This window comes from Sus scrofa, chromosome 6 (assembly GCF_054392235.1).
Source record: "Sus scrofa isolate SSC_HxYL_T2T_F1_AM1 chromosome 6, Sscrofa_HxYL_maternal_Yorkshire_Landrace_v2.0, whole genome shotgun sequence".
In the NCBI taxonomy this organism is placed as follows: Eukaryota; Metazoa; Chordata; class Mammalia; order Artiodactyla; family Suidae; genus Sus; species Sus scrofa.
Genome location: NC_139388.1, coordinates 18,343,671 through 18,370,091, shown reverse-complemented (window position 1 = coordinate 18,370,091; position 26,421 = coordinate 18,343,671). Strand labels below are relative to the sequence as shown.

The 26,421-nt window shown below is 41.6% G+C and overlaps 1 protein-coding gene across 2 annotated transcripts; it reads right to left on the bottom strand.

Annotated features, from left to right (window-relative positions):
• Positions 1-148: 148 nt before the first annotated feature.
• On the bottom strand, positions 149-26,161 carry TERF2 (telomeric repeat binding factor 2). Of its 2 annotated transcripts, XM_003126908.5 has the most exons (10): positions 25,747-26,161; positions 25,542-25,637; positions 24,744-24,874; positions 14,376-14,462; positions 13,160-13,306; positions 11,323-11,429; positions 9,361-9,753; positions 4,550-4,635; positions 1,712-1,755; positions 149-1,304 (listed from the first exon to the last, which is right to left on the bottom strand). In XM_003126908.5, the coding sequence occupies exons 1-10, from the start codon at positions 26,123-26,125 to the stop codon at positions 1,146-1,148; spliced, it is 1,629 nt and encodes a 542-aa protein (XP_003126956.2). In that variant the 5' UTR covers positions 26,126-26,161; the 3' UTR covers positions 149-1,145. The 2 variants fall into 2 exon arrangements, with proteins under 2 accessions (XP_003126956.2, XP_084815866.1); XM_084959740.1 differs by lacking the exons at positions 24,744-24,874; positions 25,747-26,161 and having other exon boundaries at positions 25,542-25,615.
• Positions 26,162-26,421: the final 260 nt, after the last annotated feature.

The window sequence follows — 26,421 nt, the reverse complement described above, 5'->3', positions numbered from 1 at the left end:
AGGAAACCTCCACATGGCATGGCTTTGAAGGGTTTGAACATCCAATTGTTTGACATCCCCTTCTTCACACAGACAACATGGTGTAGCAAAGCTTATTCAACATTTTCCTACTTCTGTCTTTTCAGCTGCAATTAAATAGCTACTTAAATTTGAGAGAAGCAAGACTTTAATGAATGCTACAAGTTATGGACAATAATTAGTTCTCATTTTAAAAAAAGATTACAGAAAACACTTTACTGAAATTCTTTTTTCGCTAAAAAGACAGTCTTTAAGGATGTCTGAGAGAGACAGCAAGCACAACACGGTACAAAAGGAGAAGGGAATGTTGAATTCCAGTGCAAGACATTAACACAGCACAATCAGGGAATCGGGCGGAAGCAACCATTTCACAAAGAATGGAATTAGGCATTTATACTCAATCAGGATTTTTAAGCTTTAAAAGTCCAGGATAAAGAAGGGAGAATTGGGAAGAGAGGACAGGGGGAGGGGCTAAGCTTATCTACAATCACCATTTTACCAAAAAAAACACACTGGTTCAACCACGTGAGAAGTGGAGGTTAAACCTGCCTACATAGCCCAGCAAATAGAAAGCGCAAATGCCAAGGCAGTCAGGTCTAGCTGTTGATGTCACAAGTGGCTAAACAGTTTTTAAAGGGACTCTGATTCCACCAGGACTGGTCTCATCAACCTGGGCTCAGGACAGACGAAGTACCTTTGCATTTGCATCAGAAGGCCAAAACTTTACCTGGAACAAATGCACTCCAAATAATGCTCATGTTGCTGGTTTTAGCAGGTCATATAGAGTCAAAAGTGGCTCCTAACAGACTCCACTGTTTCCTAGGAGAAGGTTCTACTGATTACCGGGGATTTAAATTCAAGCAAACCACTAAAGAAGGGAAATACTAATGGTATTCTGGCACTGTACAAGCTATGTGCCTGTCATCTCTGCCAAGGACATGGGGTGGACTTGGCTTTCTCAGCTTCATGATCTCCAACATGATGTCGTGGAACTGGGACCTCCCCCACATGGGAGGAGGATGCCCAACATTCTCATCCCAGCCCAGCTTCGGAAAGAAACAGCAGACTCTCAGGGGCTATTATTAGGAACCATGCTCCTGTGAATTCTGTGGCAGTGAAAGCTAGTTTCAGTTCATGCCAAGTCTTTTCATGGTCCGCCAGCGATCCTTAATCATCACAGCTGTTCGGTTAACAAATGGGTAGTTTTTGGAAATGGCAGCCCAGTTTCCTTCCCCATACTTCTGCACTCCAGCCTTGACCCACTCGCTTTCTTCTACAGTCCACTTCTGCAAAAAAAACCCAAAGGATTTATCACAACCTGTTTCTCCACTTACATTTTCACATAATGAAGAGGTAAACGCAATCCCAGGACAATAATATGAACCCAAAGGAAGGGTGCATGCTTTTAGGACATGATATAAATTATAACTCCGTGGATTTGAAGATTTACTAATTTTCAATGTCCCGCCATTTCATTCTCAACTAATAATCATTTCTGCATTCAAAGCTTCAGGAAATGCATCAGCTTTCTAACTTCTAGATGTTTCTTCTGAAGAATAATTATTACTTTGGATTAACTGAAAATGACACTTTTTTAAAATCAGGTAGTTTATGCCCTGTGAGATGTAAGTATTTATTTTATCTCTCTTCTACTCCACATCAGAAAAGATCACAAAAGAACATTTACAATTACCTGCTTTCTTGTTATATTGGTTGCACTCTCTTCATCTCGTGTTGCTGGAAAACATTAAGAGCAGACTCATTTCAGAGTTTACCTTTCTTGGCACAAACCAAAGAAAAAGACATAGAACATCCCAAAGGGAAAACTTGATTCAGATTTTACAAACTTTGAGAAAAGAAAGGCTAAAACTAAAGAATAATTTGTTTTTGTCCTTTGCTTACAAGATACTAGTAATTTTAGCCCATGAGAATCTGTACAAAGCAAACACTTTTCAAACAGTGTTTTTCAAACAACATTCAATAAATGTTGATTAACTATGGATCTCAGGCTCTCTGGTAAAACCAATGTCATTTTCTAAACTCACTAAGGGACTGTGGTACTTAAAATCCTACTATTTATGTGTGTGTATATACACATACATATATATGCAGGTGTAAGTAATATACATATGTATTTGTGTGTGTATATATACAAATCTGTATTTGTGTATTACATATAAATGTCTGCTTTATTCCTTGCTAACTGCTGCTTTGAAATAACACGGTTTTACTGTTTTTTGAATTTTCAAATCCCTGATTATTATATATAGTAAAATTTGGTTCAGTTCTTCAAACAAAAAGAACAAGGTCCTGGGAGTTCCCTGGTGGTCTACTGGTTAGGATATAGCACTTTCACTGCTGCAGCCTGGGTTCAGTCCCTGGTCTGGGAACTGAGATCTCACATCAAGCTGCTGTATGCCATGACCAAAAAAAAGAAAAAAAGTGGGGTCCACTCCAACAGACCATGAAAGATCTGCTCAAATTCTATCCTCTCATCATATGGAAATAGATGAGGCTTCAAAAACACAGACCAAAATAATTTTTTAAAGGATCAGAGGGCTACAAGAGGGTATACAAATATAAACAAGGACATGCATTTCAAACTGGGAGCCAGTTAAAAAGCTGTAACAGAAGTACCCGTCGTGGCTCAGTGGTTAACGAATCCGACTAGGAACCATGAGGTTGTGGGTTCAGTCCCTGCCCTTGCTCAGCGGGTTAATGATCCGGCGTTGTCGTGAGCTGTGGTGTGGGTCGCAGACGCGGCTCGGATCCCGAGTTGCTGTGGCTCTGGTGTAGGCCGGTGACTACAGCTCTGATTGGACCCCTAGCCTGGGAACCTCCATATGCCGCAGGAGCGGCCCAAAGAAATAGCAAAAAGACAAAAAAATAATAATAATAAAAAATAAATAAATAAAAAATTAAAAGTTGTAACAGAAGGCAAAGCTGGGAGTTCCCATCGTGGCACAGTGGAAACGAATCCGACTAGGAACCATGAGTTGTGTGTTTGATCCCTAGCCTTGCTCAGTGGGTTAAGGATCTGGCATTGACATAGGCTGTGATGTAGGTCGCAGACGCGGCTCAGATCCTGAGTGGCTGTGGCTGTGGCGTAGGCTGGCAGCTACAGCTCCAATTAGACCCCTAGCCTGGGAACCTCCATATGCCGGGTGCAGCCCTAAAAAGACACACACACACACACACACACACACACACACACACACACACACACACACACACACACACACACACACACACACACACACACACACACACACGGAAAGCTGCATAAACATGAAACTTGCTGAACTGTCTGCCCTAAAAAGACACACACACACACACACACACACACACACACACACACACACACACACACACACACACACACGGAAAGCTGCATAAACATGAAACTTGCTGAACTGTCTGCCTCAGCTGACACCGCTGTCCCAGCAATACTTCCTAAAGCATGAAGGAGGGTGACTCAGGAAGAGATACTTACAAGAGCAGATTATTAATATTATTATTTGTTTTAAAATTATGAAGTATTTCATACTATAGAAGAAGCAGATTTCTAAAATTGACAAATCTGGAGTGCATCAGAAGTGGATGTTTTCTAGAACCCGTATATCCTATTTTTAAAATATTTAATGCCAATTTTATTAATTTTGCTACTTCCCCATTTTCTGTGTAATCTTGATTTTGCCAATGAAAGGTAATTTTTTGAGGACAAACCCTTTGGAATTGGTGAAGGATTACTGTCGCTATGTTACAAAAGCCTTCAGAATCTCCAAAACTAAGATTGAGTGTGTAGATACTTCTATTAGACTACAAAATATGTGGTGGAAGAGATCCTAAGGCAAATGCCATATTTGGTTGGGGTTTTTTGGGGGGTTTTTTTTGTGTGTGTCTTTGTAGGGCCATACCTGTGGCCTATGGAGGTTCCCAGGCTAGGGGTCCAATTGGAGCTGTAGCTTCCAGACACAGCCACAGCAACGTGGGATCCGAGCCTCATCTGCAACCTACACCACAGCTCCCAGCAATGCCCTAACCTTAACCCACTGAGCAAGGCCAGGGTTCGAACCCATGTCCTCATGGATGCTAGTCAGGTTCGTTAACTGCTGAGCCATGATGGGTACGCCCATGATGTTTAGTATTGGTTAAGGAAAATTAAAGTTTCTCATCTGAGAAAAAAGCATTTATGTATAAAAACTAGTAAGAGGCTATTTACTTAAACAAGAAATGTAGGGAATGACCACTTCTACCTTTTTTAATTAAAAGACTTTAAGAAGAACATCAATTACAATTAAATATAGGACTTCATAAACCAAACCAGGAATTTTCTTTAAAGTGTTGCTTTGATTGTATCCACTGTTTAATGGAAAAAGACATAAAACTGATTCCTCATGAATCACAATGAAGAACTTTTTAAACTTTTTTTAGTTTGGAGACAAGCAGGTTCTGGAACATTAATGCGACAGTAACATGCATCTACACTTCAGCAAGTGTCAAGGAGATGTCAGTGAGACTCCTAGCTTACCATGAACTTGAAACAGTTCATCCTCTTCCACCCAGGTCTCTTTTTCTTCAACCCCATTGGAGCTGTTCCACTTGCCTTTAGGTACTCTGAAGGGAGATCAACAAGAGCACAGGGTGTGAAACAGGTTCATCCCAGGTCATTCCATACTCTGCCTTGATTCCTTACCTAGATTCCTCCCTCTTCTGCTGTGGCCGAATTCGAGATTCACCGATACACAACTCCCAAACCCTAACCTGGCCAGGCATCTCCCATATCAACATCTCTCAAGCTGCAGTACCATCTCGCAAACTCAGCACTGAATACATCGCCACCCCTCTCAAAAATTTGTTCATTTTCCTGTTTTTTTGGTTTGTTTGTTTTCAGTTTGGACTCTTAAAAGAGTCCATTCTTCTAACCCAGAAGCTGCAAGCTCTCTGCCCTCCTTTACAGACACGCTCTGTTTCTCTCTCTCGACTGCCTTCCTTTCCCTCCCCAGCTCCCCCAGCCCAAGTCCGTGGTCCAGTACATTTCACCAGTATTTCAGTAGCTTATTAATTGGAGTCTCTCCTCTAGCCCCATCCCCTTCCAAAGCCACCTGAATAATCCTAAAAGTACCACACGCCTCTTCTACTCAGTGGTGGCTTTTCACTGCCTAAACAATGAAGCCTAAATGCCAGTATGGGGGAATCAAGATCATCCAGTCTGGCCCAGCAGTTTCTCACCAGTGCCTCCTCTCCCCATCAACCCCCCCACACCCCACCCCTGCACAAACAGGAGAGCCATGCCCGCTGCTCCTCTTTCTGTGTTTTCCTGACTCTGTTTATTGTTCTCTCCGCTTGAAGTTCCCTTCCCTGCCAAGTGAAATCCTGCCAGTCTTTCATGGCAATCATCATTCTCACTAAAGCCTGCTCAACACAAAGGGCTCCCACTTTATTACACAACCACTTCACAGCATACCCCTAACCATAAGCACCCTGATGGCAGGGACCATATCCCTCATCTGTTTACCCCAGACACTGGCACAGTAACATACACCTTAATAGAAGCCAGGAAATTATTAGCGAATAATGGGATTATCAAGGTGCTATAAAAGAATTATACCATCAAAGATTCAAATAGTAAGTAAACAAGAATCCTTCCTGTGAACATGACATTTTGAATACTTGGGTGTAACCAAAAACAGTTACAAAGATGGAAAATAATTCAAAACCCAAGTGATTAAATAAGTGAAAATTATAGTTAGTCTTACAGAACATAGCACAGATCTGACCTCAATTATAACATCCTTTACAAAACAAACATGGAAAGTATCTAAATTAAGTTTTTAAGAATTTATACAAATCAAAGTCACCTGAAAAACCTGACAAAATGTAGAAACATACTTCTGTTTCCTTCCCTCCTTTGAAAAATATTTTTTATTCTTAATTTTTTTGTGTGTCTTTTTAGGGCTGCACCCATGGCATACGGAAGTTCCCAGGCTAGGAGTCGAATGAGAGCTGCAGCTGTTGGCCTCTGCCACCACCACAGCAAGGCCAGATCTGAGCCGAGTCTACAACCTACACCATAGCTCGAGGCAACGCCAGATCCTTAACCCATTGAGCAAGGCCAGGGATTGAACCTGCATCTTCATGGATACTAGTTGGGTTCGTTACCACTGAGCCACAATGGGAAGTCCAAAAAAAAATTTTTTTTAAAAGCTAGCTGGGTATTTTACAAATGAGTAACGAAAGCAATCTGCTTAATAAGTACATAGATTTGAAAAAAATTCCTTGAGTTCCATCAGTTTTCTATGAAATTACCTAAGTGGTTAAGACAAATGGTAGACAATTTACTTTCCTTTGTTTTTAAATTTGATCGTATCCTGAAAAGTGTACTTTCTAAGAATAACTAATTTGCTTGAGACAAAAAAAAAATCACGAGATTTCTCCTTCTCAGGATATTAGCTGTGTTAATTACTATTCAAGAAATAAAAGACAGGATTACAATTTTAGTTTTCTATCTACTTATCCAAGTCCTGGGATAAAACTGATTTTAAGCTCTGGGTCTGACACTTTCACCTAAGTGGCTGTTCAATCTTCCTGCAAATAATCTTTGTAGGTCACTTTGGTAACCTCCTGCTTTTCCTCTTAACTCGGCATTTATTTCACGTATAAATGTTTTGGTATTTCCTGACCTCTCGTGTTGTGGAAGGGCCTGAGTCGTGGGTCCTCACCTTAACTGTCAGGTGGCTGTTCGGCCAAACCAGGTCACTTCCTGGTTCATTGCACTCCTAATTGGTGAGGTTAGAACTTAAGGGTCTAGAAGGGTTGGCAGACTATAGCCTGTGGCTGCTGGGTTTTGTACAGTCCTTGACCTAAGAATGGTTTTTACATTTTCAAAGGATTGTAAAAAGCAAAACAGAAAAGAATGTGCAACAGAGACACAAGTGGCCTACAAAGCCTCAAATGTTTATCTTTTATAGAAGTTTTGGGTATGACCCCTTAAATTGCAAGAACTGTGTCTTTAGTTAATAAAATATAGTAAGCACTCATTCTGTGCCATGTCCTGTGGGGGATATAAAAATCTAGTAGTCTGGGTGACAGACTAATCCTGTCTGCCCCTCCTCCGAGTCCGGCAGCCCAGCTTCTCTTGCATGCTGACTGCTCACGGGGCAGCAGTCTTCAGCCACGCTCTTCTCTCCTTTCCCTCAGTGGCTATTCAAAAGCCCTCAGTGGTGTCTCCTCAGAGGCCTTCAGATTAGGTGTATTAGATTTATCTGGGGCATGGTTAGAAAAGCAGATTAGAGAGCACTCCCCTGTCCTAATTTAATTTGTGCCTGAGGATGTGTATTTTTTAATCACCACAAAGGAAATGTGATAGAAAGACCTCCGGAAGAACCTGTGATTGATAGAATATAATAGGAACTCAAAATCTGGCCCCTCTACCCATCCAGACTTTACTCCCTTCATCTTCTTTGTGCACTGTATTCTCCTGCCATACAGACCAGATGACATGTCCCAGCATGCACCAGGCCTTCCCGTGCCGTAAGGCAGAAGGCTCCTGCTCCCAGAAACCCCCACCTCCTAATATGCTGGATGACTTCTTACTCATTTTTCAAGGTCAGCTCAACATTTGCTCCTTTGCAAGGGTGCCCCACCCACAGCTCTGCTGAGCAGGCTCAGCTATTCCCTGCAGCTTCATATGTCCTTCTTTTAGAGCCAGGGTCATGGGATCCCTTTTTTCTGTAAAGGGCCAGACAGTATCTTCGGCTTTGTAGGCCTTCCTGTCTTTGTTGCAGCTACTCAACATGGCATCAAAAGCAGCCACAGACAATACATAATTTGGGTGTGGCTGTGTTCCAATAATACTTTTATTTACAAAAACAGGCAAGAGAGGTGGCTTTAGCCAAGCGGCCATAATTTGCCAGCCTCTGCTTTAGGTATCCATCATACCTCATACCCTTGATGCAGGAGAGGTGGATAGGTCTGAAACCTTCACAGATCCTCTCATTTATAAAACCATTGTAATCGTGCACTCTCTCCAGTTTCTGCATCTGTCCGCAGGAGCAGTGCCTGTACTTCACAGGATTGCTCTGAGTGGTAAAAGAGATCATGTATCAAATGAGAATAAAAGGGTGCTGCCTCCATCGGCTGGTCCAGCTAGTGACAAACTTCCAAAAGCAGGTAGCAGTGCACATAGTGCAGATTCGTGCCCAAGTATAAATTACTTATCAGATGCCACAGCCCTGCAGGGCACCTTACACCTACCTGCCAGGGCACAGGTCCCTAAATAACACCTACGACAGAGAGCAGTAGGAGAGATGGCCATGACCTTGGGAGACCAGCGAGGTGATCACTTAGAGCCAAGTGACTGGGGGATATTTATGGAGGAGGCAGAATTTTAAGAGGCAGTTTGGTGTACATGGTGTATAGGTTATGGGCTTTTGTGTCAAGACTGAATGGCATTGAAAAATCCCATAGCCCAATGTTGCTGCTTTTTAGCTGTGTGCCTGCCTTCAGCTAAGTTAGTAACTTTTCTGAATCTTCCTCACCCATTAAATGGGACTAAGACATCACTCACAGAGTGCGGAATGTAGATATTCAGTAAGATAATACATGAAAGTTCTCAGCCCACAGACAGTACTTAGTCCACATCAGCCTCTCTTCCCTTTGAAAGACAGATGGGCTTCTGACAAGCAGTGATGCAGGAATGACAGTCCAAACGTAGGGACTGAGAGGCAGCAAGAAGAGCAAGTGGTAGAAACAAACTATATTCTACTGAGAGCAAGCTGAGCGGCCTGCCTAAAGGAAGGATCCACAAGAGGGCACAAAGGGTAGATGCAAAGCTAAAGCCAGTGTGAGGGTCATGATGGGGAACAGATGAGATCATTCTAACCACTGCCCCATAGAACCTAGCAGAACGTGAGATATTAGTATTCACTGAATACGCCAAGTCTCAAATGCTCATAGAAGGTGCAAAACTATAAATACTCAAAAATCTCTTTTAAGGATCAAAGTATAATGTGGCCCAATTCAAACAAATTTAACAAACGAGACTAATATAGTCAAGGCACTCAGAAGTTTGCTAAAAACGAAAACAGCGGTGAGTAGGCGGCTCTGACACCTTCCATCCTCACGCCTGTCTAGTGCAATGCCTCAAAGCCCACGTTCGGGGCTTCAGAACTGGCAGGATGGCTACGTCGTCACTCCCCATCCCGAGTCACATTCTAGCAGTCTGAGCAAGCCTTGGTGGTGAGTAACTTAGCTCAAAGTTACTTCATTCATGGAAGCAATACCAGGCCCAACCAGGACCACCAACCAGCCCCAAAACTGCTACAAAGAAGGTCTTCATACTTGGGATTCTTCTCCCCAGGGAGGGGTTGGTTGAGGATGGTGGGTTTGGGTGGTGACGCCGGAATGCCCTCCTGGGAGGAGTCGAGGCCTGCGGTGGGCTCAGTACTCTGGCTGTCCTCCTCCAGAACCAATCTGCTTATTGTCATGCGCTTGTTCTTGGGCTGCAGTTCAGAGCCACCCTCACCCTCAGCAGGGGCTGAACTTTCATTTTCATCTTTCCTCGGTCTCTTGTTTTTGAGGGCTGGTGACGGTGGGCACACTTTACTAGGAAGTACCATATCTTTCTGGTCCAATTTTGAGAAAGCTGCCTCAGAATCTTGTGCACTGGACAGAGTCTTGAAAGCTGCTTTCAAAGTCATGATTCCAATGGTGGTGGGAGTATTCTGTAGCTGCCTACAAATAAATCAAACATACGGAGATCAGTTTCATCACTGTTTATCCAAGCAGCCACAGCTTCTTCAAAGTGTGACGCTTAAATTAGACACAGACTCCTCAAGTTGAGGACTCTTCTTTAAAAAAACCTGAAAGGGTGCTTAACACAACCTTTATTTACAGAATCTTCCATTTATAAGGGTTAAGCAAAGGCTTTAAATATGATACATAAGTTGAACTATAGAGCTTAAACTTCAAGTAAGAGAACTTTAAAGGAACCAGAACCAATGATACTCCCTCCAGAGACCTCTTCAGCCTGTGTGCTAACCCATGAGTCTATGTGGTCTAACCTGATGTTTCCATAATACAAGAACTCTGCATAGTGCCTAACCACTCCAAGTTCATCTGGACAACCAACTGATAAAGCTAGCAATTTCACCTTGAAGTCTGAACTCTTCTTCCCACTGTCCTAGGCCAACCCTCACAAGAGAGAAGTAAAAGACTGGTCTCCGTTCTGCTCTCTTTCTCCAACAGTACACTAATAAAAAGGATCTTGAGAATTCTCAGAGTAAGAAGTGTGCCACACAGTCTTGGAACAATGAGAAACTGCCTTTTCAAAATAAAGCTCATCTATCATTTGGAATAAGAAGTATGCTTCAAGGAAAAACTGTTAGGAGGGGCATACTGGCAGCCTGCAGGCCAAACCCAGCTGGCAGATGTACTGCGTCTTAACCTATGCAAGTTATGTTTGTTTATTAAAGTGGACTAACTACCAACATTCAAAATTGGGAAATGTCAAAAAAAAAAAAAATTGGACATGTCATACAAAAATTTGAACTCAAGTTTGGACATCCTTGGATATCTCACATGGCAGCAGTGAGACAGGGCTGGAAAGCATGCCCTTCTTGGGTCCCAGTCCCATGCTCCCAACTGTATTATCCTAGACCCACTTTGCTCCTTTACATTTCCTACCAGGCCCCCAAACATATCTAAACGTGGGACCCCTGCTTTGGCAGGAGTCTTGGGAATCTGACCCACAAATCTGAAGTCATAGTAAAAGAACAAGTATCAACAAGGAAGTACTTAGTAGACATGGGTGAGGCAAGGAAAGAGATAAAGAGAAGGAAAGAACCTTTGAGGAAGAGCCCATCAGGAACTTGTCAGGGATCTGACATCCTTTTTTTTTTTTTTTCTTCTGTCTTTTTAGAGCCACACCTGCAGCATATGGAGGTTCCCAGGCTAGGAGTTCAATCAGAGCTATACCTGCTGGCTTACACCACAGCTCACGGCAACGCCGGATCCTTAACCCACTGAGGATCCTTAACCCACTGAGCAAGGTCAGGGATTGAACCCACGTCCTCATAAATGCTAGTAGGATTCGTTAACTGCTGAGCCATGATAGGAACGCTCTGACATCCTGTTTTCAACATTCCCACTTCCCCAAAGTGGGCGCTATAATTCTCACAGTGCCTTGTACAAGCAACCTAGTTGCTGTTACGGGATCTAACCACCAACTGATCCTGCTCTAAGAAGACAACAATGCTTCCAATGCATGTTTCACCTAAGATCATAAAAGGGCGATCCTCTCACCTTGCAGGTTCTCTGAGTGGCTTTTCCACAGGTTCTGGTGCTGGTTGTTTATCTTCCTTCACTGTGGATGAAGTGGAGGACTCAGATTTCAAAGCCTTTTTGGCCATCTGGGAAAGGAAAGATGTCATAAGGAAAAGGAAGTTACAGAATTCCACTAATTCTCTGCCTCTTTCACCCTAAATATACTAATATGCAAGTATGTTCACTTACAGATTCACTTTAGGCACAGACTAGAGGAGAACATAAAAAGGGTGACGACTTAATGAGAATCATCTCAGATTTCTTCCTTCTTTCCTTCTTCAAATAATGGCTCACAGCTTTCTACACTAAAGGAGAACTCAATCTGAACGGTGCTAAAAAGCAACTTGACATTGAGGGAATTCCAAAAGGTTATTTTGGGCAAGTAATTATGTGATTTTCTAGCTTCTCTTCCATCTCTCCAATCTCATCCCCAATCTAATTTCTGAATCCCAAATAGACCTTTGGGGTCATATACAAAAGTCAAACTTGTTTTGGTTTGTTTTTCTTCCTGAAACAGAGATGACTCATGTCTACATTTATATCTTTTAGTTTGAATATAGGATACTTTGGAGTTCCCATTGCAGCTCAGCAGATTAAGAACCCGACACAGTATCTGTGAGTATGAGGGTTTGATCCTGGCCTCGCTTGGTGGGTTAAGGATCCACAACCTGCAGCAGATACCCTGTGCAGATGTGGCTCAGACCCAGTGTTGCTGTAGCTGTGGTGTAGGCCTGCAGCTGCAGCTCAGATTCAACCCCTAGTGTGGGAACTTCCATATGCCATAGGGTATAGCTGTAAAAAGAAAAAAAAAAAAAAAGACTATTTTATGACTGTATTTCGACAAATGTTTTGCCTATTAGCAGCTCTTGAAAATCCTTACTTGTACCACATGAGGCCCTGAGTGGGCCAATCTTGCTCTAATTCCAAGTGCTCATCTGTCACCCTAAAGTTTTATACATTTCCAATCAGCCCAGTATCATTCCATTTAGATTGTAGCTCTGTAATGAGTGGTATCATAAGAGCTGAGAGTTCTACCCTCAACAGAAACAATAACAGGTTATTTTCCAGTGATCTGAATACAAAGGAAAGGCTCCTAGGCCAGGCTCAAGTATCCCGACACTTCCTCCTTGACTATTCCAAACTGTCTGCTTTGCAAATAATTTTGAGAGTTGCCAAATGACTGCTAGGATCATTGACATTATATTGATATGGGCCCTGCAGGTCTGACTGTTATGAAGTAGGATATTTTCAATACTTTCAAAATCCTGGTTTAAAAAAAAACCCCCCTCATTCAGTTCATGGTCCACCTTCTATGACAGACGAGGTTCTTAATTCTTCTACATGCTGTCTCAAGCATCACTGCATCCATTCTTTGTACTTATCCCTTTGATCCAGTTAAAGTATGTCTTAATTTGGCCTCTTCTGCTTATCATACTCCAGTTAAACCTTTACTCCACTTAAGCCTTCTTCCTAGCACATCTACCAAACCACTCTTCCCAAACTTAAGTGAGATTTCATCTCCTTTGGAAATCACCATCAATTCTAACTGAATGTTCTACTTTAATCACACAAATGAGTCACACATAGAGCAAGTTAAAAAGGGAGGTGAGGGAAACCAGGTATTTTCCATCTGCCTCTACCAGGATCTCTGCTTCTGAAAATTTAGGGCATATAATTAAGGAAGATGGTGCATAAAATTCGAAGTTTTTTTCTACACATTTACTCTTTCATCCTTTAAAAAGAGCTGTCCTTTTCTAATTGCCTAGACATCCTCAAGGCTACATCATGGTTATGGGAAGAGAAAGCCAAGCCCCACCGTGAGGAGGTAGGGCTCTGCATCATCCAAGTGACTCTCCAGGAAGCGCAGCATCTTTTGCTGGAAGGTCTCGTAGGAAAAGTTCTGGATAACGGGGTGGGCCAAGTTCTTTTCACGGATAATGTTCAGCAGATCATTTCTCAGCTTCTACACAAAGGACCAATATTTGCAACATGAGAAGGAAAAACTCCAGTAAAAATTCAATGATGATGAGATGAGACAACACCATCGGAACTTTCACAGTGTTGTCAATGAACATCACTGGTACACATTCAGGAGAGAAGCCTAACACAATGTAGAACCATCAGTAAATTATGGATCGGCCGCAATGGGTTACTATGGAGCTTAAAAAAAGGATGTACCTGGGATCTAAAGTACCTTTAAGCCTTTACATGGAGATTTTTAAACTTTCAAAAAAGAAAACCAAAGAGGATGAAAAGCTCCCTATGTACTCATATAAAAAGATCTCCAAGACAGAGTAGGTGAAATCCTCAAATTAGTGTGTAGAATATGCTCACATATGTATATGGGAAGAACAGGAAGAATGGAGGTATGTGTATGTCTGTATATATACATACAGACACATTTGCACACTTATTTGCTTGCATATGCACAGAATATCAAATGATAAAAGGAGTTCCCTGGTGGCCTAGCTATTAAGGACTCAGCTGTTGTCATTGCAGTGGCATGGGTTCAATCCCTGGCCTAACTTCAGCACAAAAAAAGAAAAGAAAAGAAAAGAAAGAAAAAAATATTGGCTGCCTCCAAGGAAAGGAACGAGATGAGATGGCTGAGTCAGAGATAAGAGAATTTTTCACTAAGCTTTTCTGCTGTACCTTTTACATGTATTACCTTTTCAAAAACAAATTTATAAGGGAAACAATAAGAGCAGGGTACCAACAGAGCTTTTGACACCAGAAAATAGAGGAATTAAGTCCATACCGAGGCAGATTCTCAAGTCTGTGGATCAGCATTTATGTACATAAAGTTAGAAGTGTTAGTACCTGGTGCTGATCACTTAAAGTTCTGTCAAAACCCTGTCAAAAATGGGCAAGTTAATGATTTATGTAAGTTTCTCAAATTTTTGAAAAGCTCTTCTAAGTGTAAGTTATGCTGGATATAAAAGACAACATACTCAGAGAACCCTTTCCCTGTTTCCCCACGAAAAGCAACGAGCTGGATTTATGCCATGGGAGCAAAAATATATCAAATTTACCTGAGTTGTGGGGTCCTTGGACATATGCTTTTTCAAAATTTTTGAAGCTTTTTCAAATTCTTTGTTTTTGATACAAATAATGACTGCCTACAAAAAGGTGGGAAAAACTTTTGTTAAAACCTGTTGTAATAGTAAAAGGTATAATCAGAATATCAAATATCAAAATAATCTCTACCAGAAAGTAAAACTGATCTTACACACACAAGAACTTTGTCACATTCTATGAAATTCCTGTATTTAAAAACCAACAAATACTGTGCAACCATTATGGACTGTAAGTTTTTTCAGTGTGTGAAGTAGTAGCTTTTCAACATTACATTGGATTTTTTTAAAAAATGTCTGATTTAGCAAAGTCTGACCTCCTGGATTACAAACCATTTATCCAATCTGAATAAGACCTCCCAAGAAAAGGCAAAATGGACAGGAGTCATTTTAGAATAATTGGTTTTGCTTTTTTTTTTTTTCTTGGTTGTTTTAGAGCTGCACCCACAGCATATGGAGGATCCCAGACTAGTGGTCGAATCAGAGCTGTAGCTGATGGCCTACACCAGAGCAACTCAGGATCCAAGCCGAATTTTCGACTCACCCCACAGCTCACAGCAATGCCAGATCCTTAACAACTGAGCAAGGCCAAGGATCGAAACTGTGTCCCCATGGATACTAGTCAGATTGAGTTCCACTGAGTGACAACAGGAACTCCCAGTTTTGTTCCTTTTGTTTTTTTATTTTTAAAGATTTTTTTTGTCTTTTTGCCTTTTCTAGGGCTGTAGGAGTGGCAGATGGAGGTTCCCAGGCTAGGGGTCTAATCGGAGCTGTTGCTGCTGGCCTACGCCAGAGCCACAGCAACACAGGATCCGAGCCGCATCTGCGACCTACACCATAGCTCACGGCAACACCGAATCCTCAACCCACTGAGTAAGACCAGGGATCGAACCCACAACCTCATGGTTCCTAGTTGGATTCATTAACCACTGGGCCATGACGGGAACTCCCCGGTTTTGTTCCTTTTGGATGCAAAATCTTTGATGTATTGGGGGAATGAGAAGAGGATATACTGTGGAAAAAAATTTTAAAGTGATTTGCTGACTACAGAGTTCTGCCAGTTCCATTCAGGAAAGGCCTGAAGCCAGTTTGGTGGGAGAACCAGCACAGCCTCTCACTTCAGTAAACCTCAGCTGGCCAACTCCAGCTGGTGTGTGGGGAACTAATGAGACAGAGACCCAGCTCATCCACAAGCAGCAGAGAGGACAAAGTGGTAGAAAGGATGAGAAGGTCTCATCAGCCACAGAGAAAAAGGAGAGTGCCTTCAGTCAAGAAACTCCAAGAAAACTTATGTAGAGGGCAAGTAACAGTGACTGAAAATTTAAAAGGAGGAGTTCCCGTCATGGCTCAGTGGTAATGAACCCAACTGGCATCCATAAGGACGCAAGTTTGATCCCTGGCATCGCTCAGTGGGTTAAGGATCCAGTGTTGCTGTGAGCTATAGTGTAGGTCATAGACTCGGCTCAAATCCCACATTGCTGTGGCTGTAGTGTAGGCCGACAGCTACAGCTCTGATTCGACTCCTAGCCTCGGAACCTCCATATGCTGCAGGTGTGGCCCTAAACAGAAAGAAGACCAAAAAAAAAAAAAAAATTTGTAGGAAAAAAAAAAAATTTAAAAGGGTATTTTAAAAACATGTGGACATTTTTTTCCCTCTTTTTTTTTTAGGGCCACACCCACTCAGCTCAGAGCAACACCAGATTCTTAATCCACTGAGCAAAGTCAGGGATGGAACTGACATCCTCATGGATACCAGTCAGTTCATAGCCTGCTGAGCGACAATGGGAACGCCTATCATACGCACATTAAAAAAAAAATTAAAAAACAACAACAACAAAAAGAAATGCCATGAAAAAATGGGGACCACTTGGAGTTAAATAGGATAAAGTGGCTACCTTAAATCCTGTCTCAATGACAGGTGTAGGAAGCATAGCTCACACACAGAAAAGGGGAGGAAAACTGGCTCATAGGTATTCTCAATCTTCACAGGGAAGAATTTAAGGAGATAGATACAAACCAAGAGAAGGAGGAATAGCAAGGGAATTTAAAAAGTACAAATCTCTGATGATTCTGTCCTCGGCATACTGAGCACAGCTACATAGGGCAAAGGACACTGGTGTCAAATCCTACTGAACAGCAGGCACAACCCTACATTCTTGCTGCCAGGGAGGGTACAAAGTACAGCTTCATTTTAGTCAGCTCATCATGTTATACACTTTTACATCATTTTCAACAGGAAAACTACACTAAGACTAAACTTTCTTGAAAAATACAAAATTTTTACTTTTTATAAATCATTTAGGTCCTATTCTGTTTAAAAATTTTATATAACTTGCATAGAGTAAAAATAACTTTTTTTGACATTCTAAGTTTGAACACATATATCAACTTCTGTAACCACCACAATGGGCTTACCAAAAACCACGGATCCAGTAAACCTCCACTGTGCTGCACTCTGTAGTCACCTCTTTCCCCATCCCTAACTCCTGATCTTTTCACCATTTCATCTCTTCAGAATGTCATGTAAATGGAATCGTACGTGTATACGGAATCATTCAGCTTTTCTTAAGGGATGTATTCTTGGGTATGGCTTCCCTCCCCCAGCATAATGCCTTTGAGATCCATCTCTGTTGTTGCTTTTTCAGTAAGTCCTGCTTTCTTATGCTGAGCAAAATTCTGTTACGTGTATGTACCACAGTTTGTTTATCCATTCACCTACTGGAAAAAGTTGGATTATGTGCAGTTTTGGTGATTATGAATAGAGGTGCTAAAACATTTATTCACAGGTTTTCATGTGAACGTTAACTTCTTTCTCTAAGGTAAATACTCAGGAATGGGACTGCTGGGTCATTTGGAAAATGTATGTTTATAAGAAATGGCCAAGGGAGTTCCCTTCGTGGGTCAGCAGTTAACAAACCTGACAAGGATCCATGAGGATTCAGGTTCCATCCCTGACCTCACTCTATGGGTTAAGGATCTGGTGTTGCCATGAGCTGTGGTGTAGGTTGAAGACATGTCTTGGATCCCGTGTTGCTGTGGTTGTGGCATAGGCTGGCAGCTGTAGCTCCCCTAGCCTGTTAACTTCCATATGCCATGGGTGTTAAAAAAAAGTAATGGGAGTTCCCGTCGTGGCGCAGTGGTTAACGAATCCGACTGGGAACCATGAGGTTGCGGGTTCGGTCCCTGCCCTTGCTCAGTGGGTTAACGATCGGCGTTGCCGTGAGCTGTGGTGTAGGTTGCAGACACGGCTCGGATCCCGCGTTGCTGTGGCTCTGGCGTAGGCCGGTGGCTACAGCTCCGATTCAACCCCTAGCCTGGGAACCTCCATATGCCGCGGGAGCGGCCCAAGAAATAGCAACAACAACAACAACAACAAAAGACCAAAAAAAAAAAAAAAAAAAAAGTAATGGCCAAACGGTTTTCTTGAATGGGGATACCATTCTGCATCTCCATCAGCAGTGTGTGAGAGTTCCAGTTGCTCTGCATTTCCACCAGCACTTGTGTTAGTAGGTTTTTTTTTTTTTTTTTAAGTTTAGCCATTTTAATAGGTATGTCCAAGGTATGTGGTTTGAATTTTTACTTCCATATTGACCAAATGATGAGCATCTTTTCATGTGCTTATTTGCCATCTGCATATTCTTAGGTTGTTGTTGATTAAACAGCATTGTTTTCTTGTTCATTTTGAGAATTCTTTACCTATTTTGGATAAAAGTCATCTGTCACATATGTGATTGTAAATGTTTTCTCCCAGTTTATAGCTTCTTGTCTCTTCCTTTTTTTCTTTTTGCTTTTTAGGGCCACAGCTGTGGCACAGGAGGTTCCCAGGCTAGGGGTCGAATTGGAGCTGTAGCCGATAGCCTACACCACAGCTGCAGCAATGCTGGATCCAAGCCGTGTCTGCAACCTACACCACAGCTCAGGGCAACACCGGATCCTTAACCCACTGAGCGAGGCCAGGGATTGAACCGGCAACCTCATGGTTCCTAGTCGGGTTCATTGACCATTGAGCCATGACGGAAACTCTTTCTCTTTTCATTCTCTTAACAGTGTTTTTCATAGAACTAAAGTTTTAAATTTTTATGAAGTCCAGTTTATGCTACTATGGATCATGCTTTTAGTGTCATATCCAAAAACTTTTTGCCTAAGTCCAGAACCTGATTTTTTTTTCAGGTTTTCTTCTAAAAGTTTTTATAGTTTTACATTTTACATTTAAATTATGATCCACTTTGAATGAGTTTTTGTATAAAATGAGTTTTGGGTCAAAGTTCACTTATTTTTGCATATGGACATCCAATTGTTTTAATCCCATTTGTTAAAGACTATCCTTTTCCATTGAACTCCTTTTCCCATTGAAATGCCTTCACATTTTTTGGTTAAAAATCAGTCATATTCGTGTGGGTCTATTTCTGGACTCTCTTCTTTTCCACTAATCTGTATGTCTACAGTTTTGAGTACTATAGCTTTATAGCAACTCTTAAAATTGGGTGATAAGTCCTCCAACTTTGTTCTTCTTTTACAAAATTGTTTTATTTTAGTTCTTTGACTTTAACATATGTCTTTTAGAATCAGTCTGTTTCTCCAGAAAATCCTGCTGAGATTGTGACTGGAATGATATTAAATCTGTAGGTCAAATGGAGAGTACTGACATCTTAACTGTATTAGGTCTTCCAGTCTATGAACATGGTATGTCTTCCCATTTACTACGTTGTGATTTCTGTCATCAGCATTTTGTATTTTTCCACATACAGATGCTACATGTTTCATTAGACTCATACATAAGGTTTTTTTCCTTTTCTAGAGATATTGTAGATGACACTGTTGCTAATTTCATTTCACTGATATTATGTGGAACTATGATTGATTGTGTGTTGATCTTGCATCCTGCAATCTGGGTAAACTTACTTATTATAGCTTTTTTTTTTTTTTTTTTTTTGTATATTCCATGGGATTTTCTGTATGGACAGCTGTATCAACTGCAGAAAGGGGCAGTTTTATTCCTTTCTTTTTGATCTGTTGCCTTTTAATTCTTTTTCTTGACTTACTGCACTGGCTAGGTCTTCTGGTATAACATAGGATGGAAGTGGTGAGAATGGACATCTTTGCCTTATTTTGGATCTAACGGTCAAAGCATTCCGTTCTCCATTATTAACTATGATGTTACCTGCAGGTTTTTTTGTAGCTGTCTTTCATTAGGTTGAGGAAGTTTCCTTCCATTCCTAGTTTGCTGAGTGTTTTTATCATGAACTAATACACTGAATCTTGTCAGATACTTTTTTTTGCTTTAAACTGTTATGATCATATGGTTTTTTCCTTTGGATCAACAGGGTAGATTACATTCATTGATTTACAAGTATTGAACCAGCCTTGCATTCTTGGGCTTTAGTTTCCTCATTCTGCCATACTGCATCTGTACCCCAGAACTAAGTATCAGGATAAACAGTTTTAAAAAAAGCAATGGAATTCACTTCAAATTCTGAGAATCACAGCTCCACTGATAAACAGAAAGGGTTCTCTTCCTTTAGTTTTAGGTACCTGCCTTCCTGCCACTGTCATGACTGGGTCACTGCTGCCACCAGTGTAGTATTGCCTGTCCTGAGTCCTGGGACAGCAGAGAAGAGGAAACAAAACAAAACACCCAAAACCTGAGATTTCTTCCATCCTCTCTGACCTTTAGCAGAGCCCCTTTCCTGCTCTTCAGACTAGAGAAGGCAATCTACTCATCACCAGCTTGGTTGACCTTCATATTCTCCCTTTGCTTACTGCATACATTTCTGAGCCCTCAGATAGCTGCTCCATGCATTCTGTCCAGAACTTGCACAGGCACTACTATATTTGTGAAGAAAAAAAGGAAATGTGAATACTTTCAAAATTTAAATCGAAAGTCTGCCTCCAAAGTCTGTGCTATGAGCTTTTTAAAAAGAATCTAATTAATTTCCTGGGTTTTTTTTTTTTTGCTTTTTGAAAATTTGAAAGTTTTCAGAAATAAGTATAATTTCTTCTCTTATGTATCTGTTACATAATAGCATTGGTCCCTGGCTAACTTAAACCAAAGGGAAATTACAAGCACAGATTTTCAATATAGGTGAGACAGGTTTATGTTGGGAGAAATGCCAAAAAGGAGATAAGAGAAATCCAAACTTGTAAAAGTGAAGAAAAGCTAAATCGAATGAAACCAGGCTGTTATGGGAAGCATGAATGCTCAAAAAGCCTTGTCAGAGCTTTCTGTTTCAAGAACTAGTTTTAAGACAGTGTGTCTGATGCACCAGCCCCTCAAATGGGGTAAGACCCCCAAAGAAAATCAAGATGCTATTAGCAGAGGTGCAGAGAAGAATGATGCATAGCAAAAGCAACACATAAATGCTTCAAGAACATGCCATACATGTTATTCTCCCCTGTTCATAGAAATCTGAGGCATCTCTCTTTTAATCAGAAGATGAAATGAAGAGAAAACCAGTGCAGTCTCAGTATCATTAACAGCTTTTAGAAGCAGTTCTCAAACTTTTTGGTCTCAGGATTCTTTATACTCGTAAATGTTTGTGGCTTTTGTTTTTGTTTTTGTTTTGTTTGTTTGTGTTTGCTTTTTAGGGCTGCACTCGCAGCATATGGAAATTCCCAGGTTAGGGGCTGAATCGGAGCTACAGCTGCTGGCCTACACCACAGTCAGAGCAACACAAGATCTGAGCCACTCCTGTGACCTACACCACAACTCATGGGAACGCTGGATCCTTAACCCACTGAGCAAGGCCAGGGTTCGAACCCACATCCTCATAGATCCTAGTTGGGTTCGTTACTGCTGAGCCATGACAGGAACTCCTATACTCTAAAATGTTAATGAGGACCCCAAAGAGCTTTTATTTGAGTTATATCTGTTGATATTCACTGTATTAGAAATATAAAACTGAAAAAATTTAAATATATTTATTAATTCATCAAAAATAACAATAAATTCATTGCAGGTTAACATAAATATCTTAATGAAAAATTACTTATTTTCTAAGACAAAGTTTAATTAGAAGAATGGCATTGTTTCACATTTTTGCAAATCTCCTTAATCTCTGGTTTAATAGAAGAAAGATGGTATTTTCATATCTGCTTGTGCGTTCATTCTTTGCGATACAGTGTTCTGGCTAAAGCATATTTTTAAAAAATCTGGCCTCACACAGATACGAAGTTGGAAAAGGAAGGATTTTTTTTTAATAGCCCTTTCAGAAAATTGTGGATATTCTTTGACTCTACACCAAACTTTGGAAAGTGAACTCTTTCTTCATCATCATTAAAATCTGTATTGCGCTTTAAATGGATTTTTTTACCTATGAATGACCTTATACTACAATTCATCGATCATTTGGAAAGTACTCATTCACTGAGTTATGATCTTCCAAACGTTGATAACATTCATTAAAAATATTTTTAAAATCACAGTTGTTAATATCACCATCAATCTTATCAGAAAAGTCTGAGGATTGGGAAGCTACCAAGCACATGAATACAAGTTCTCTAAAATTCTAATTCTCACCTGAAGGCCTGAATTCTATCTCTGGCAACAAATACTGTCAGTTATTTCCTTGAAATGACAAGTTCACTTTGCTCTTGAGAAAAATGACTGCCAGATTACCACATCTGAATAACCAAAGTTTGTCAGTTATTTCAGGTAGAAATGGTGTTCCATTAAAAAAGCAGCTAGACTGGCTTACAGTTCAATCACACGAATGCTTTTTCTAAAAACAACCATCATGTTTTGGTATGCAGCAGAGATGCTACAGGAAAACCTCCTATTTTGTCAAACAAAATACTGAAAAGATGTTTGTTGAAGGGCCTGGGCTTTAAAAAATTAGTAACTTTTAGTGCCTCATCAAAGGCAGTCTTAAGTGAAACTGTTTTGGTTTTTTATTTTAAACTGCAAGCATGTGGCAATGAAGAACACAATGACTACTAGTCCAGTTTACCACGGCCTTGATCATGCTAAGGCACCAGAAATTTTACTCGTCATTGCTTTTGCTCCATCAGTGTAAATGTCAGTGCACTGAAACACTCCACATCTTGTCATTACTATGAAGATAGTTTTGACTCCTGAAAGGATCCCAAAGACCTGCAGACATCCCTGGACTATATATTGAGAAGTTCTAACTCAACAGATAACTTATTTGATAAACTTAAAAAAAAATTATTTAGAATAAATTGCTGTGATACTTTACAAAGCTTAAAAGTACATCAGAAAGCCTCATTAAGCCTGGGAACAAGGTATTTTCCCAAAGATGACTATTAACAGATTCTATGACTAAATGAGAAATTAAAAAAATAAATTTTAGAGATAAGTGATACAGTATTGTATAATAACTAAGATATCACGGTAACTGTGACAACCAGCCTCTACGACAGCTCCCAGCGACCACCATCGCCTGCACAGTCCCACTCCACACACTAATCCAGAGCTGGTCAGGCCTGTGTGAGCAACAGCACATGGCAGAAGTGAGATGTCACTTCTGAGGTTAATTTATAAAAAACTACAGCTTTCTGTCTTAGGCTATTGTTCTCTTGATCACCTGCTCTAGGGGAAGGAAGCTACCATGTTGTAAGTACTCCTACGGAGAGGTGAGGAGCTGAAGTCTCCAGCCAACAGCCAGCAAGGAAGTGGGTCCTGCTAACTACCGTGTGAGTAAACATGGAAGCAAACCCATCAGCTCTGCTTGAGTCTTGAGATGACTGCAACCCCAGCGGGCAGCTTGACTATAATCTCATGAGAGACCTCGAGTCAGAAACACAGCTAAATCAACTACCAGGTTCCTGAGTCTTGGAAACTAAGAGATAATATTTATTGTTTTAAGCTGCTAAGTTTGGGGGTAATTTGTAAGACAGCAGTAATAGTAATACAATTAAATATAACAAGAGATCTGGTACCTAGGGAAAATGGAAAAGCACAAGGGAGTCAACATAAGAAAATGGCTGTTCTGCTAATAGATTTTTCCTAATGAAGCCCCTAAACAAAAGACCTATGAAATTAATAAATATGCAGCTCAAAGATCAAAGCACACACTCTTCCAGAAGAGAGGCCAGAAGACAAATCTACAGCCGTTATATTCTGAAGGAGTTGCATTTCTGAATTAGCTAGCTACTTAACAGGAGTTACATGAATTACCTTGGACTGGTACCATTTCTTCCCAGTCAAAAGATCCTTAGCTATTCTTAAAGTACACATGAATTTCTCCTCCCTTGCTAATATGACTTCTCTGGCATTTTATCTCCAACACAAACCTGACTTACCTATACTAAAAATCTATTCCTGTAGTCATTCCGCCTTGGAATTTTCTAAGCATTCTTTGCAAGACCTAAAGTAGTTCTTTCTTAAGGTCCTTAATGAATTAATAAAATATCTGCATCCCACACACAGTTTTTTTAACAGGATGTCTGAGTACTTAGGAGCACACAGCTGAAGGACAGAGAGGTTTTCTTTGCTAAGCAAGGTTTTATCCACACCCCTCTCCCAAGATCCCATCCTTTTAGGAAGTGCTCTTATCTTCTCTTACCAGTTTCCTTACTTTAACCACCAAGGCAGTGCTGAACTGAGCTGTTGTTCTTTAGTCCCCACCTCTGCATCTGCTTCCACACCCCCAGCCTTGGTTATTGGAAAAGAAAAAGCTTTTTCTGACTGGTTTCCATGGCCACTTCAATGTTTTAAATAAAAATAAGTTCCACTACTTGAAGCTACCTGAGCCATGACACAGTTCCAGTCCCAAATTCCTGGACACTCTACTAGCTTTTTTCTTGTCAAGAACACTGCCTGTATCAGCCTTCTACTATTACCGTTTTTCTAATTGGCTGATTATCCCAGCACCTCTGATTCTGTTTGTTCAAAGGGAAAGTTCCCTAAGCTTCTTTCTGCAATGGCATGAAAGAGCTCAAAGTCAGACCCAGATTTTCCAAGCTATTTCCAAGCTGTTCTCTTAGTTTATCATAAACAAGGGTGACCAAACCCTAGGCCAGTTATTTCTAGCCTTTCACGATGTTCCTGAATGGTACAACAACCTCCAAAATGTCAGTCTTCAATGCCAACTCACCTCCTGCATACTGTGGCCCCTCCTGCCAGGGATACCAGGAAGACCGCCAAAATCCCAAAAGCTGAGCACTGGCCATTAACAGTTCTTTCCAAGTCTGGGCTAGGAAGGGGTTGCCCAATGAGATAACATCTTTGTGTGTGTTACATGTTTGAGTGTGCACAGTGGCTCTCTGTCCATCTCTGTTTGTCCTCCACCCCACACAGAAAAGATAAGCACTGATTCTCTAAGACCTTTGATTTTTGTTAAAAAAGAAATTAAAATAGAGCCTTACAGCCTCCTTGACCAGTTTTCTACTGGATTCCACCACTGCCTCTGTCAGTGTAAATTCCGTTTTAATCATCTCCAGCACATTGATAGCTGATTCCAGTGGTGTGAGCTCAGCCTCCATATCAAAGGAACAGTCTAGGACAAAGAGCACAGTTTTCACTAACCTATTTTCTAAGGAGCAGAAGAATTATGTCCAAATATATATATATATACATATATATATATATCAAAAAGAAACATGCAAATATAGTTAAGATTTGCATTTAATTTGCTGGTATACTGGCTGCAGACTTACAAACATGTTAACGGTCCAGATTCAAATTAATGAATTTCAAGTGATTTTCAGTAATTTTCAAGACAGGTAAAAAAATTTATTTTTTAACACATTCATCTGCATCTAAATTTCAGCATACTCACATCTTCCTCAGATACAAATGGCCAGAAACTGAAGGCCGTTTTGCTAAACAGCTGTGAGGTTCAATTCCGGGGGAGAAAAAGTGTTCTTTAAAACACACCACTATGGAGGAAAAATGGTCATCTTCACATAACTCACTTCAGATAGCAACAAAGTTGGGGCGAGCAAGAAACAGGTGGGAGGAAATAAAAAAACAGAGAAAAGCAGCCAAGAGAATCCCAACTGTAGAAAACTAGAACTAGAGAATAAACTCATCCTAGAAGGAAAAAGACCACTGTATCGAAACATAGCAGCCCACTTTAATCGTGAATCTTTCAGTCCCGGATGTAAGTTTGAAAACAACATAACCCTAAATAAGCCCAGAAAAGAACATAAAAATAGCCATACCTAAATTCTCCCCTTCTTCAATGCGCGACAGACACTGCATAACCCGCAGCAGCCGAGACACGGTATGCTCCTTCCCCAAGGGCCTGACAAGCAAAGCTAGGAAAGAAGACATCGTTGGCACGGCGACCCCCAGCCCCGACGCTCGGGCCCCGCAGATCTCCTTCCCAGGAGCCCCCCAGCCTCCCTTTCCCGGCTCGGCCCTCACCCTGCATGATGTCCCGGATCTGCCTGAAGTCCTCGTACCGGCTACCCCGAAAGGCCCGCAGCGCCTCGTGGAAGTAGAACTTGAGCACCCAGCGGTTGACTGCCTCCTCCAGCCGCGCCTCCCCCGCGCCCCGCTCCGCGGCGCCCCCCAGCCGCGGCGCGTGGCGCCCCCGCCGAGCCCGCCCGCCGCTGCGGGACGTCCGCCTGCCTGCCGCCCGCCCGCTGCTATCGCTGCTCCCGCCTCCTCCCGCCATCGCGTCCGATCGCCGCGCGCCCTCCCCGCCCTCTCTGCCGGGACGCTTCCCCGACTGTGACGCCGCCGGGTCACGCACGACGCCCGGGCCGGAAGCAGGGCCTGCCGTCCCGGCTCCCGCGGCCATGATACGAACACCGTTCTGAGGCGCCCGCGGGCTTCTGGGAGGGAAAGGACCGGGGGCTCCCTGGCCCCCTCTCCGACTCCGTAGTTCCCGGTGTGTCGGCCGCAGTGCATTCTGGGACTTGAAGTTCACGGCAGCCAGATGGGTAAACCAACCTAGGTTTGTGGTCAAATGTCAATTTCCCTCCGCTATTTTGTAACACTGTACTGGAGACTCGGGGCTATGTATAAAATATTGAAAAACAAAGGCGTGAAGTGTGTATTAAACATTTTTTAAATCGCGAAATGTAACATAGAGAG